Source organism: Cuculus canorus, chromosome 6, assembly GCF_017976375.1.
Source record: "Cuculus canorus isolate bCucCan1 chromosome 6, bCucCan1.pri, whole genome shotgun sequence".
Lineage (NCBI taxonomy): Eukaryota > Metazoa > Chordata > Aves > Cuculiformes > Cuculidae > Cuculus > Cuculus canorus.
In genome coordinates this window covers 35,453,126-35,467,001 of record NC_071406.1, presented here as the reverse complement: position 1 = coordinate 35,467,001, position 13,876 = coordinate 35,453,126, and the positions used below count along the sequence as shown (strand labels likewise).

Below are 13,876 nucleotides of genomic sequence, written 5' to 3'. Positions count from 1 at the left end.
TACTGCATGTGTTGACACAGCCTATACCCACTGCAGCTGGGAATGTCCTATCCATGCTAAAGAAGCCATTTCCCGTTACATAAGAACACTCAGTGACCTGAATTTACAAATAGTCTTTATTTTGAAAGGAAGGAGAGCAAAACTGACATAAGTAATAACAAATTTAAAAAGCCAGGCAGCTAGGAAACGTGACAGAAGCAAATGAGCACAGAGCATAACGATGCACAGCCACAGCAGGCATGAACGTCCACAACACCTGCAGAAGCCAAAATCCTTTAAGCAGATATATTGATTTTCTGCATGCCTTCCACACACAGTCAAGCACACAGCACCAGTGGGCCAGAATACCAGTTTGTATGCCCCATTTTCCCTTGGTACTGCCAGGTACTCTGTTTCACTCAAGCTGGTTGACAGTATCGCTAAATACAATGCTTTCAAGAGTACCTTTCAGCTCGAACACCTGCTTGGATAGCCTACGCTCCTCCTGCAGGATCCATTTTCTGTGGTTAGCTTCATGGCATATTTACAACACTGCTAGTTCAATCTAAACTTGTCCGAATTACCATTTCAAACAACACAGAATATTTCAGTGCCCACTGCATTTAATCCTTGCCTAGTCTTAATTCCTACATTTACCTTAGACAATGTCCATCAAGATTTCGTGTTAAAAACTCCATTAAAAAAATAAAAATAATTCACTTCCTTTCTAAAAGCCTCTTGACTAAAAACCTAAACCCAAACTACATGCTATTATCAGTTATATCTCATATACACATCAATAATGCCACTTCTGAAGCACTGAAGTGGGCAAACAGACCTTCAGCCAGTGTGAACATTTTGACCCAAGTGTAAAGAAAACTTTTGTTCATAAATTGCTAACAAAGACCCGCTGAATATCCCTGCATCCCAAGGATCCTGTGAGCAGAATGGCTCTCAGCAGAGGAGCCAGTGCTGTATATACTATTTCTTAAGTGTGCCTTGCAATCACCAGTGGCCTGAGAGAAGATGGCGGCTCTGGGAGGGTATCATGTTCTCCAATAATTATAACCTATGGGCCATTAGCACAGTAACTGAAGGACTGCAGATGATCTGAGAGTGAGTGTGCCTATTAACAGAGTGTATAATTTAAAAAACTAAAACAAAAAAGCAAAATCTCAGGCAAGCTAGACCTGCTACTATTTCAATAAAGGATAACTTACATAGACTAATACTACAGATCCCCTTCAGTCTGAATTACAGACCTCTGCTCTTGAGGGATCTACCATTAAATACACAATCTGTAATTCAAGTAAGAGTCACATTAGCAGGGCAGAGATTGGTAAATCAGAAATCTGATTTATTTGGATAACAATCCTAGTGTAGAAGCCCAAGCAAAACAACTTTCCTCACGTGGGCATTTCCCAGAGGTATTAGCAAAGGAAAGAGGAGGCTGACTTATTCCTGCACCCCCAAAGCATGTCAAGATGAGTCAAAAGGGGCAACCCAGAAGCAGACAATCTCTCATCTCATCTACCCTTTACTAGCCTCTACCAATTTTCTAAACAGAGCGTCTATTAAATATTAAACTCCCAGGACACACATTTCAGAAATAGATTTGACAGCTTGACAGAACTCCATACTCATGCTGGTGTCAAGGGAAGGGCTCTGAATTCCAGAGCTGTCATCTGGCCATCTCCGCAAGTGCTTCTTCCTCCCTTTTGGGATTCAGTTCCTCAGTTCATGCAGTGTTAAACTGTTCCTCTCATGTCCCGCAAGAGGGTTTTGTTACCAGGACTTGTGCTGGGTGGCATCTTTGCCACTGGTACAGAACTATGCCTCCTCTCTCTCTCTCTGTAGCATTTATAATTTTATAACATTATTATGCCAGAGCTGTAACATTAGAACAGCAAAGGCGTGGATTTTGGTTCATAAACCTCTTTTGTAAAGCTTCAGTACTTTCCTAAGCAGGGCTGATCTGGTTTTTTGTAAGTAAGGATGTCTGACCATTTTAAACTGATTTAACAGGAGAATACCAGGCTTGATTAGTACCCTTTTAAAGCTTTGAGAATCATAATCGCATGGAGCGAGACATGGCATGACATGGATGCTGCCACACCCCATCAGGCCTGACCAGGAAGGAAAGGACGTACACCAGCCTCAAATTCTTGAAGCCCTTTAGTGGCACGAGTGACTGACACATTTGACCTAAAAAAAACATGCCTGAGCACCCAGCTTTTACAAAGGCCAGAGCAAAGCTTTGTAAAAGCACAGAGCAGCACCCAGATGCCTCACCAGATGAGTCCCCAATCCCTCACTGAGCCCTACACACCTCTTCAGCCACCCAGCTTCAACACAACCCAAAAAACCAGCATGAAAGGCTGCTCCAGAGCAGTCATACACCTTCCACCATCGTTAGTGGCAAATGTTATGCAGCAGGCACAGCCATGGGAACCAATCATGGTAATAAATTACAGGGATCTGACACATCCTTTAACCTCCCAAGACTCACTTCAGGTTCTTCCCACTACCAACAGCCTCCTCTCCCTGGAGTAGACAGCAAACATGTTAGCAGCTTCAGGCACTACAGAAAATGTTACTGTGTTTGTGTAGTGCTCAGCATCCATGACCACTAGCTAATTGGAGGAATTTAAAAAAAAAAAACATGTTAATTTTAAGAACAAGGACTTGGCCGCAGCTAGAGGGAGGGCAAGAAAATAGAAGTTAATTACTTCCATAAATATTAACAAAACTGATTCCCATGATCTGGCAGAAGGTGCTCACAACATGGAAATCATCTGTTTCCAGAAGAAAAAGCACTTCAAGCAGCACAAGTTTCAGACACTCATTTAGCTCTTTTCATTAAATTGCACTGACTCTAATTTAAGTAAAATTTCATACAGCTATTCTCACAGCTGGCACCTCACTGCAAAGACAATAAATTACCAAATTAATTTTAAGCAGTGTGGGTTTTTTAAATTATTTTCCGTTAAGGCACCAGTGTCTTCAGCTTTCAGTAGGATTCTTACTCCATGTTCTCCTAGAAGGTACCTACAGCAGGTCACTGCCCTCCATTTAGTTTAGATTTCAGTTCTATTTCAATGCTAAGGAATGAGAATCGGGAGGTCAAAGAGAAACAGCTGATTAACGCCTGGCTCTGAGCCTGGTGTGAGGAGAAAGGCTTTGGATTCTTTGATCATGGAGTGACCCACCCACCCCCAAGCTTTCTTACTAGGGATGGGACACGCTTGTCTCCTAGGGGGACTAAAGTCCTTACTAAAAAAGATTGGCCATGACTGCGATTCTGCAAGCAACACAATAGCGGATGCATTCCAGTAATAGCCATGAGTCCAGACACTGCAAGAACAGCAAAGCCAGAAGATGAGAGGTTTTACATGGATTGTGGCACATCAACAGTCAAAAAAAAAAAAAAAAAAAAGCCAGGAAAACAAGTCATGTAACATGAAGTTAGTGTGTGGTCCCATAGCAGGGCCACGGTGCCAACCAACCACAGTTTTTCTGCTTCTCATTTGAGGCTACAAAACCAGAACAGAATTGGACAAGTGGCTGCACAGCCCAAGGAGAAGGAAGCAGATATCCTACAGGCACAGCAAACCTGGTAACAAAAGGAGCTCACAGAGTATGTAAGAAGGGGGAAAAGTAAGTCCATACACAGCCTGCAGACTCCAGCAATTCTGAGCTGTCAGGTTCCTGCTTGGCCTGGTTTTAGTCTCTCCCATCTCCACATTTCTTCAGCAGGAAAAGCGACTTCCTTCTTTGTCAGATGCACATTAATTTCACTCCTCTGCACCACTGACAGAGGAACTCATGCTGCATGGCTGTCCTGGCTATCAAAGGACCGAAGCTCTCAAGATTACACAGGGGAACGTCAAAGCACACATGCCTAGAACTCCCCTATAGCTTTGCATCACATTGTGCAAATTCAGACGTAGACAACAGCAAGGCCTAGCTCAACCTTTGCCCAGGCTAATGTCCTATGTCACTCTGTGCTGCCCACCTCAGTACACAGTCACAGAACTAACAGAGCAGTCTGAGTTGTAAAGGGACCTTCAGACATCATCTAGCCAACCCTCTTTTCATCTTTCACCACATCAGGTTGCTCAACACCTCATACAATCTGAACTTGAACACTTCCAATGATGGGGCGCGCACAGCTTCTCTGTTCCTGTGTCTCACCATCCTCATTGTAAAAAAGAAAAAAAAGTCTACCTTCTGGTAGACCTTATGGTCTCCTTCAGGGCCCTTAAATGGCCCAGGATCAAAGGCAGCAAATGGCTTAACCCACGTTTCACATCTTCCTGGCTCAACAGTGGCACAAGAGAAGCCTGTGCAATCTGCAGAAAAAAGCTACTCTTGCCACAACCTCAGAAATCAAGGTGACAAACTAAGGTTTTGCAAGCCATTGTGAAGTGGCAGCGCTCGCTGCACAGCTTTCTCAGCAACACATCTTGTCACAGTACCCTTAAACAGGCTCTTGCTTCAAGAAGCAAACGCTAGGAATGAAAGCTAAAGCAGAAAAAAAAAGGCAGCAAACCAGCCTGTGACAGGCCATTATTTCTGACTTAGTTGGAAACATTTAATTCCCACACTACAGAGGTTCACCCAGTGGAGATTTATTTGCTCACACTAGTAACAGAGGTCCTTGCATGGATTAGATTATGGCAAAGCATTTGATTTACATTATGTCAGCAGCTAAGTAAACTACACAGATAGGAAGCAATCATTCAGCAGCAACTAACTCATGGACTTAACTCCGCTGTCCACAGCAATGTTGCTGGCTTTTGTTACCTACAAGCATGCAGAAATCATCTGGAATTTGGTGTTAAGATGAGCTAATGAAGACAAGAAGCAGAGCAGGAGAAATTAGCTGCAGGAGGTCTGCTTCACAGTATGGCATGGATCAGAGCTCCCTGTTCTAAAATACTTTCTATTTTAGACCACTGGCTTTCTACCGTCACACATGCAAGACTCGCCTAAAATGAATTCCATTTTGGTGGCATTTTTTATTACAGGTTTTTTCCTTTCCTTCTCATGCCACAGGAATTACTGATGCCAGAACAGCCTAAGCTGATACCTCGCACCTATCACAAGAAGCATGCTGAATCAGCCTAGCATTTAAGGGAAGCAACAAGACCATGACCATGAGAGTAGCAGATACTTTGATAGGGCACCCTGCCTCCACCAGATGCACCAGGAATCCTCAGAAATATTCACAAAAACAGAGCCTTCAAACAGAAAGAACCAACAACAGCAGCTTAACCTCCCAAAATCACGTCCCTTCCATCTCCTTTCAGCCCCAGCACATGCAGGCACACACAACCACTCATTTTAACAGAGTTGCTAACCCTGCTAAAGATGCTGAATTTTCCAGCTTACATACTGTGCTCCTCCCTGTTCCCTCGGAATAATCACTGCCAAAAGAGCAGCAAAAGCTGGTCACTTAAATTGAGGAATACTAAGGAGAAAAAACATAGAGAGGTCTCCTCTCTCTTGGTGGCAACAGGCAATTGCTTCTGATGCATCCCAACATGATGATGTCTTGGTTTCCTAGAGGATTGCATCGTTCTGGCTCCAGTGCACCAAAGCAGGTCTTCCAGATGAAGTTTTTCATCATAGGGAAGTATCCATGCTCTGCTGTTGTTTAGCCCCCAGCACATCACACAGCCCATAGCTGTGGTCTGGACCCTCCTCTGTCCCCAGATGTCCCACACTGCTCAGACGGCAGCCCATGTTCCCTCCATGGACATCCTGGTGGCCTGAGCCACTGCATAGCACCTTGGTTGCTTCTCTGTGCTGCACAAAAAGGATATTGTTGGATTTAAGACCACCACCCAGGGTCAAGGGAAGCCTGTCTCCAGTCCTCTTGCAATACTCCATTTCCAGGCTTCAATAACCCTTCCATTTTCTGTCTAAGACACAGCAAGAGCAGAACTGCCACATTCCACCTGTGCATCCCAAACCAGATGAGTCTTTCCATTAAAAACCAACGACAGCTCCCTTCATGAATCTGTGCAGCCCCCTTCTGAACCCACAGAGGCATCCAGCACTCACGTCATGCACAGACGTGGAGCCCAGAGCTGCATTTGCCATGTGATACACAAAATGTCTTGTTTGGGTCCATATCCACCATCTGCTACTTCCATTGCTTCTACCAGGCTTGCAGGGGAAGAGACAGCAGACTGCCACACCCACCCTCCGTCACCATGCAGCTTCCAGGCTTCCATCACACACCCTCTTGCTGCCTTCCACAGCTGAAGAGCCTGGGGCTTTTTCTTTTGGAATAACTAAACAGGCATCCCAGGACTCTTAGCAGCCTTCTCCGAACCTTTGGTGCTCTGCTATATCTTTTTTGAGACAAAAGGACCAGGGCCACATAGAGCATCAAATAGCTGCAGGTAACATGGATTTATTTATGGAGCTTAACAATGCTTTCCAGGTCATTCTCTTTTCTTCCTACCTCCCAAGAGTAGATTTGCTTTTTTACCACTGTTGAGCTCTAAGCTGATATCCTCTAAAATCTAACCCAACTGCAAGCTCTTCCTCAAACTAGATTTTAAGTGGAAGAGACCAGACCTGCAGAATGAAGCACAATGCAAAAATTCAATACCCCAGGGATATTTTTTTGTCTGCCACTATCAGGTGATTTTACAGGTACTCCAAATAATTCAGTGAATTCAAAATGTCACCTCTCTGCCTCCTGTCCAAGCTGCCCTGACTGCCTTTGTTAGAGCCCCACAGTTCAGGCAGCCTCTCCCTTCATTGCACCTGAGGCCCATGCTTACACATCGCCCCACAGTCCCAGGGCAAGCAGGCTGTTTTGAGTGAAGGAAGACAGGGCAACTTGAAACCTACCTTAGGAACATGAGGAGAAGGCAGTCATCCTCTCTGATAACAAAGCTCAACACAAACCCTCAGAGAAAAGTCTGTCTAAGCCAGGCTGGGAAAGATGATCCTTACTACAGATGCTCACCCCTACCACTAACAGCTTCTGAGGATTTCAAAGAAGCACTTGCCTTTCTCTGCAGCTCACTTCTTCAGCTTTCCATCAGCTCCCAAATCTAAGGTGTTCAGAAGCCAGGATAAGGCAGGGCACAGTCAGCTTGTGGCAGACAAAAAACGCAACAATGGACTGAAACACATGTCCTCCAGCTGTTGGACTAAAGTTCGTATTTACCTCTCTAAACCCCTGGTGTTAGAATTAAAAAGATGACAGGGACCAACAGCCCACCTTCTCTGGAGAAAATGCAGCAGAGTATTTTCTCATGAGCACAGATAACATCTGGACGAAAGGTAAATAACTTCTGCAAAAGCTGCCCTTGAGTACCCAGGCAATGTGGGAGAGAGGAAGGAACCTCACAAACATGCCAAATAGACAGAGCCTGGGCAGAGAAAGTGGGGAGCCAGAAAAAAACATCCTAGGCATAGAAGGCAGAGGGGGAGGCCAAGGAAACGGAGAGAAGTAGCCAGCTAAAGATGCACCATTATAGTTGCCTACTCATCCCAGTTAGAGAAGGATAAAGAGGCAAGACAGAGAGGAAAGGGAGCTCCACAACTCTCCAAGTCTTCCAGGCAGTCACAGGAGCAGGCCTGACTGGCTCCTCCCCTTATCCCACCAATTTAAACTGGTCCAGAAGCAACTGCTGCACCGTACTCCAAGGAGACCAGGCTTTCCAGGTCTCTTCTGCTGATGCAGCCAGCCACTATCCTCTCTTAAACAGTGAGGGAGTGTGCTGGCAGATAGAGCTGCGAGCCAGTGTCCCCACCTCTCCTTCCTTACTTTTTCAGCAACAAGCAATCCCTCAACTCCACATATCATTCCGTGCCAGCTCCACACCTGATAGCTTCAGAATTAGCAGAGAGAACACCAGCTGCTCAGGCTCTGTCAAAAGTCGGGTCCCCCAGTTCAGGCACAAAGCCAAAATGTGAAAGGCCAAGTTGAGAAAGGAACAGAGACAGAACAGTAGTAAGGAAGTCTAATATTGTACCCAGAAACATTTTATGGAGATATATTTGACAAAGCTGCAATGCTATGGAAGCACAGCCGTGGAGTGGCTGTGGATGGTGGTTTTCTGCGAATTACACCTCCAGAAGCAGAGCGATGCAGGGCATAAGAGAGAGAGATAATAGCGCCAAAACCCTTAGTGCCAACTGAGCTTGGTAAATCAGCAGTGTTTCCTGCCACATCCAAGCTCTGTAACAAATACCCCTACTTCACTCACGCCCTTTAGGCCCCTCTGAGCCCACACTGAAGGCTTCCTGGCTGTCTATAAAGCACCAAAGCAGAATGTCAGATCATAACACAAAACAGAGGTACCAGCAACCTTAGATAATGGCAAGCAATCTTAGGTAACGTGTGGCACAGCGAGGACAAACATACCAGCTTTCTCAGCATCCTTGACAAAAAAAATCTTCAGCTGTAAAAAGCGCAGGAGATAGAGTAAGCCTACCTACAGTCTGCTAACTTTACCTTCTCAGAGCTTGAAAAGCAAGTGGGAGAGAAACACTTTTTAAATCTTGCTATTAAATCTTAAAATAACAATGTGTAGGAGAATCCTACCCTCCTGCCCTGTGCACTGAGGTAAAGGGAGAGTGGGGGAAGGGGGAGAGGGTTTGAGTCAAGTTGAATTTTCTGATGAACAGGCTCTCAGATGACTATAGATCCCAGGAGACAAAGCCTAGAATGTCTCTTCTGACTCCAGGGTGTCTGCCATTGTAGCACAGCCTAGTTACAGTTCAGTGAATCAACACAAAAAAAAGAATTCATTTCCATAATGAAAAGGACTCCACATGGCTGCAGAGTGATACAAGAAGAAAGGGCACAGCAGCTTGGGAAGATTTAAAAAATAAATCAAATAGCTTTTTGCCTCATTGAATTGCAGTTTTGAACCCCCAAATGAACAGCTATCTTTAGCTGATCATCAGGAAAGCACAGAGAGCACAAAGTATCAGGGTCAGCATCACTGTCTGCAGGATGCCAGCATGCAGCCTCAAGAGAGGGTTAAACATAGCCAGGCACCGTACATCTGCATCATCAGCACTGCACAGGGACCAGCAGCACAGGTCTATTTATAAACCAGACATGTACAGCTGTAGCCTGCAAAGAAAGACTAGGACCGCAGGCTGCCAGCCTTCAACATGCTGTCTAATTTAATTAAAGAGATGGCTGTGTTCACATGTACACACATATCCACACATGTCCTTTTCCTAGGAGAATTACAAACAATGAGGTCAGTGTTTTGAAACCAATACATTTCACAAAGGTTTCTGTGGGAAGGGTAAGCATCTGCAGCAAGTATGTCCTCACACAACCTTCCCATTCCCTCTGTGACCAAATGTGACGGATGGGCTATGGCTGGTGCAGCTCACCACTGCCTGGGTAACCACTAGCGCTTGGGTGGTTACTGGGCTTGTTCATAACCCTCGATATGAAAACAAAGTTATCGTAGCATGGCCAATCTGCATGGAAAGAAGAAATTAATTTAGTTTGCAAGCAAGGTATTTGGGAGTCACACACCTCTGCACCAGGACAGATCGCTGTTCTGTCAAGTTTCTATTTAGAGAAGTGAATCCTGATCTAAGATACAAAGCTCTGTCCACCACTAAGCAGCTAAAGGGAGCATTTCCTTGTTGTGTGACTGAAAAAAGCCTCCACCATCTCCTTCCTGTTTCCACTCTCCCTCCCTATACTCCCTGGAGAGCTGAACTCTCCTGCCCAGGAGTCCTTGAGCAGCAAAGGACAGGAGGACAGAACTGGCTACAATCAGGCTGCCACGGGTAAAGCACTGCTGGCACACAACAAGCAACTTGCTGACAGAATGCTGGGGTACAAATGGCAGCTGTTAGTGAGGCAAAAGCAGCCACAGAGGAAGCCCGGGGCTCAGGTCATAGCTTGGGTTCTGCTGTCCCCTCAGCCTCTGGGGGCCAGGAGCCTTTGGCTGCATGAGAGCACCCCACAGGTGGGACTCCAGCAGCTGTCAGGTAGCCCAAAGCTAGTTCCCCGCACAGGCAGGGAGCAGTAAGCACATATGTACCTTTCTGCCTCCACCAAACCCCAACAAAAACCGCTTTTAAAAGCCCCTGCAGGAACACAGGAAGCTGTGTTTGGGTTCCTCCTGGGCTTGTTCTGACAGCCACTGCAATACAGTTGCCAGTGTCTTTGCTTGCAACCCGACGTGGCACTCACTCAAAACACAACAAACCTGTTCTGGAGGAAATGATGCTCCTGGAGTCCAAATCAAGCTTCTTTACTAGAGTATCAGGGTCAATCTTCAGCCCGGCAAACACACCAGAAGATGAGAAGTCCCAGTCCTTATCCTAAAGAAACATTAAGCAGGAGTCAGAACAAATACCACCAGCCAACACGCATTATGAAAACAAAATAATCAAACCCAGCGCCACTCTGATGGGAACACGCCGTCCCCTCCAGCGGCAGCATGTGAGTGCCTCTCCAGAGCAGCCAGGCAAAGGTACAGTCAACTCACAGCCTGCCCCCAGGCTCTCCTACCCAGAAGATAGCTTCACAAAGTCATGTTTTCAGCTGTTCTGTTCTTATCTGATTTCATAGAATCACAAAATGGTTGGAGTTGGAAGGGACTTTAAAGATCATCCAGTTCCAACCCCTTGCCATGGGCAGGGATACCTCCCACCAAATCAAGCTGCTCAAGGCCTCATCCAACCTGGCCTTGAACAACTTGAGGGATGGGACAACCATCATTTCCCTAGGCAACCTGGGCCAGTTCCTCACCACCATCATTGTGAAGAATTTCCTCCTTACATCTAGCCTAAATGTAGTTTCTGCCCAAACTCAATCTCGCCTCATTCAAATGAATTCAGGTATTGAGCTGAGAACTGTGACCAGCATTCTTAGGAAAAGCCAGATTGATTGCAAGTATGTAAATAACTAACAATACAGATCAACAATAAATGAGTAGATTAGGAGCCTGAATCCTAAACTGACAGACATTAAGTAGAATCCACGACTACTAGCAATTTACCAAATCTTCAGTACCTAATTCCTTTATACACACGATACCTTCCAAGTCCTAAGCTCTGCAGCACCTTCTCTGGTTCTTTTAAAAAAATTTATTAGTTTAGATGACAGTATCCCCCAGCACCGACACAGAACTTCACGATGGTATAAAACTAGCTGTACATGGAATCACAGAATGGTTTGGCTTGGAAGGGACCTTAAAGCTGTGAGAATTGATAAGTTTTGCTGCAGCTGGTTTGTATGTTTCATTGTCTTGTCATACAAATCTGTCTTGTAAGATGTAGCTGTTTTAGGTTAAGAGATAACCTGTCTTAGGGCTGTGAGAATTTATTAATAAGCTTAGTTGTCTTGTAAGATCCAGTTGTTGTAGGAAATAACATGAAGGGAGTCTCTGGACATGGCTGGATAATCCAAAAAAATAATGAGCATTCTTTGAAGATTTATATGGTTCCTTGTCTAAAACTAGTAAACACCCACTGCTTTTGTAAGATGTTATGCCTTTTTTAGAAGGGCATTCAATTCAGCACTGAATTGTAAAATAAAATTATTACTGCCTTTGCTTCGAAGACTTTGTCCTTTTCAATATTTTAGAATCATAGAATCATAGAATAGTTAGGGTTGGAAAGGACCTCAAAGACCATCCAGTTCCAACCCTCCTGACATAGGCAGGGACATCCCACTAAATCGGGCTGTCCAAGGCCCCATCCAACCTGGCCTTGAACACCTCCAGGGTTGGGGCAGCCACAACTTCCCTTGGCAACCTGTGCCAGCGTCTCACCACTCTCATGGTGAAGAAATTCTTCCCAATGTTCAGTCTAAATCTGCCCCTCTCCAGTTTATACCCATTCCCCCTCGTCCTATCCCCACAAGCCTTTTACGAATAGCCCCTCCCCAGCTTTCCTGTAGGCCCTTCCGGTACTGGAAGGTCGCTATAAGATCTCCTCTGAGCCTTCTGTTCTCCAGCCTGAACAAGCCCAACTCTCTCAGCCGGAATGAGTGTTTCTCACAAAGACCGTGACGTTCCACCTCCCACTGGGTCAGGCTGCTCAAGGCCAATCCAGCTTATTCCTCCTTCGGCACAAGCCGTAGGTGTATCAAAACCGCTCAATCATAAAATCACCAGTTTGGAAAAGATCTCTTGGATCATCGAATCCAAGCATTCCTATCTGCTACTAAACCGTGTCTCTGAGCACGTGTGGTTGAACACCTATCCAGTGTCGGTGCTGCAGGGGCTAGAGAAGAGCCCGGCTTTAGAATCATAGACTAGTTAGTGTTGGGAGGCACCTTAAAGATCACCACCACCACCGCCCGTCCCGCGCAGGGACACACCCCAGGCCACGCTGCCCACGGCCCCACCGCCTGAGCCGCGCCGCACGTGACGCTCTCCCCCCTCCTCCCCGCGCGCGCGCGCCTCCCCCCGCCCCGCGGTTACCGCGCCGCAGCCGCCTGTGTCGGGGCCGGGGCCGGGGCCGGGGGGCGGCGGGGCCGCGTGGGGCCGGGGGGCGGCGGAGTGCAGCCGCGCGCGCCGCGCCTTCCCCACCATGGCGGGCGGCGGAAGGGGCCGGGCCGGGCACCGCCGCGCCTCTGGGAGCGGAGCCCCGGCAGCAGCCGTGTGTGCTCGTGAGGGACGGGGAGAGCACCTGCTGCGCCTCCATCATTCACTGCAGGCGTCCTGATCGCCTACAAACCTCCTGCTATCTGCCAGAGGTGCAGACACTAAATATCGTGTATCTGCGAACACCCGAATATCTGCCCAGAGATGCACTTGATATTATCCACAAACACCCAAATATTTGCCAGAGATGCGCTTAATATCATCCACAAACACCCGGATATTTGCCCAGATATGCAGACATTAATATCTGCCAACGCCTGAACATCTACCCAGAGATGCATTTAATATTATCCACAAACACCCAAATATCTGCCCAGAGATACAGACACTAAATATCATCTGCAAACACCCAAATTGGACACGAGCCAGCAATGTGCCCAGGTGGTCAAGAAGTCCAATGGCATCTTGGCTTGTATCAGAAACGGCGTGACCAGCAGGTCCAGGGAGGTGATTCTGCCCCTGTACTCGGCGCTGGTGAGGCCGCACCTCGAATCCTGTGTTCAGTTCTGGCCCCTCGCTACAAGAAGGACATTGAGGCTCTGGAGAGTCTCCAGAGAAGAGCAAGGAAGCTGGTGAAGGGGCTGGAGAACAAGTCTTATGAGGAGGGGCTGAGGGACCTGAGGTTGTTGAGCCTTGAGAAGAGGAGGCTGAGGGGAGACCATATTGCTCTCTACAACTACCTGAAAGGAGGTTGCAGAAGAAGGGAGCTGGCCTCTTCTCCCAAGTGACAGGGGACAGGACTAGAGGGAATGGCCTGAAGCTGCGCCAGGGGAGTTTCAAGCTGGACATCAGGAAAACATTTTTCACAGAAAGGGTCATGGGGCACTGGCAGAGGCTGCCCAGGGAGGGGGTGGAGTCACCATCCCTGGAGGTATTTAAAAGACAGGTAGACGAGGTGCTGAGGGACATGGTTTAGTGGTAGATAGGTTGGATTTGATGATCGAAGAGGTCTTTTCCAACCTAGTGATTTCATGATTCTATGAACATCTGCCCAGAAATGCACTTAATATCATCCACAAACACCCAAGTAACTGCCCAGAGATGTAGGCACTTCTACAAACATCCTGGCCTTTCCTCAGACATGTAGAGGCTTGGTCTGAAGAAAAAGAGCATGTGATGAAACAAGGAAAGGGGTATCAGATAGGAAGAATTTGATTAAGGATTACATGAAGGATATCCTTATCTCAACTAGGAATAAAGAAAGGAAATAAGCAATTTTATAATAATCTTCTTCATTATGAGGTCGGTGAAGCACTGTCCCAGATTACCCAGGG

At 46.5% G+C, this 13,876-nt stretch overlaps 1 protein-coding gene across 2 annotated transcripts in view; it reads right to left on the bottom strand.

Moving 5' to 3' along the window:
• Positions 1 to 12,545, bottom strand: part of SLX9 (SLX9 ribosome biogenesis factor) — a 50,769-nt gene extending 38,224 nt beyond the window's left edge. For both annotated transcript variants that reach the window (XM_054070566.1, XM_054070565.1), the window contains exons 1-2: positions 12,420 to 12,545; positions 10,197 to 10,311 (exon numbers count right to left, since the gene is read on the bottom strand). In XM_054070566.1, the coding sequence (XP_053926541.1) occupies positions 10,197 to 10,311; positions 12,420 to 12,530 (226 nt within the window). In that variant the 5' untranslated portion in view covers positions 12,531 to 12,545. The remainder of the gene's footprint in view (positions 1 to 10,196; positions 10,312 to 12,419) is intronic.
• Positions 12,546 to 13,876: the final 1,331 nt, after the last annotated feature.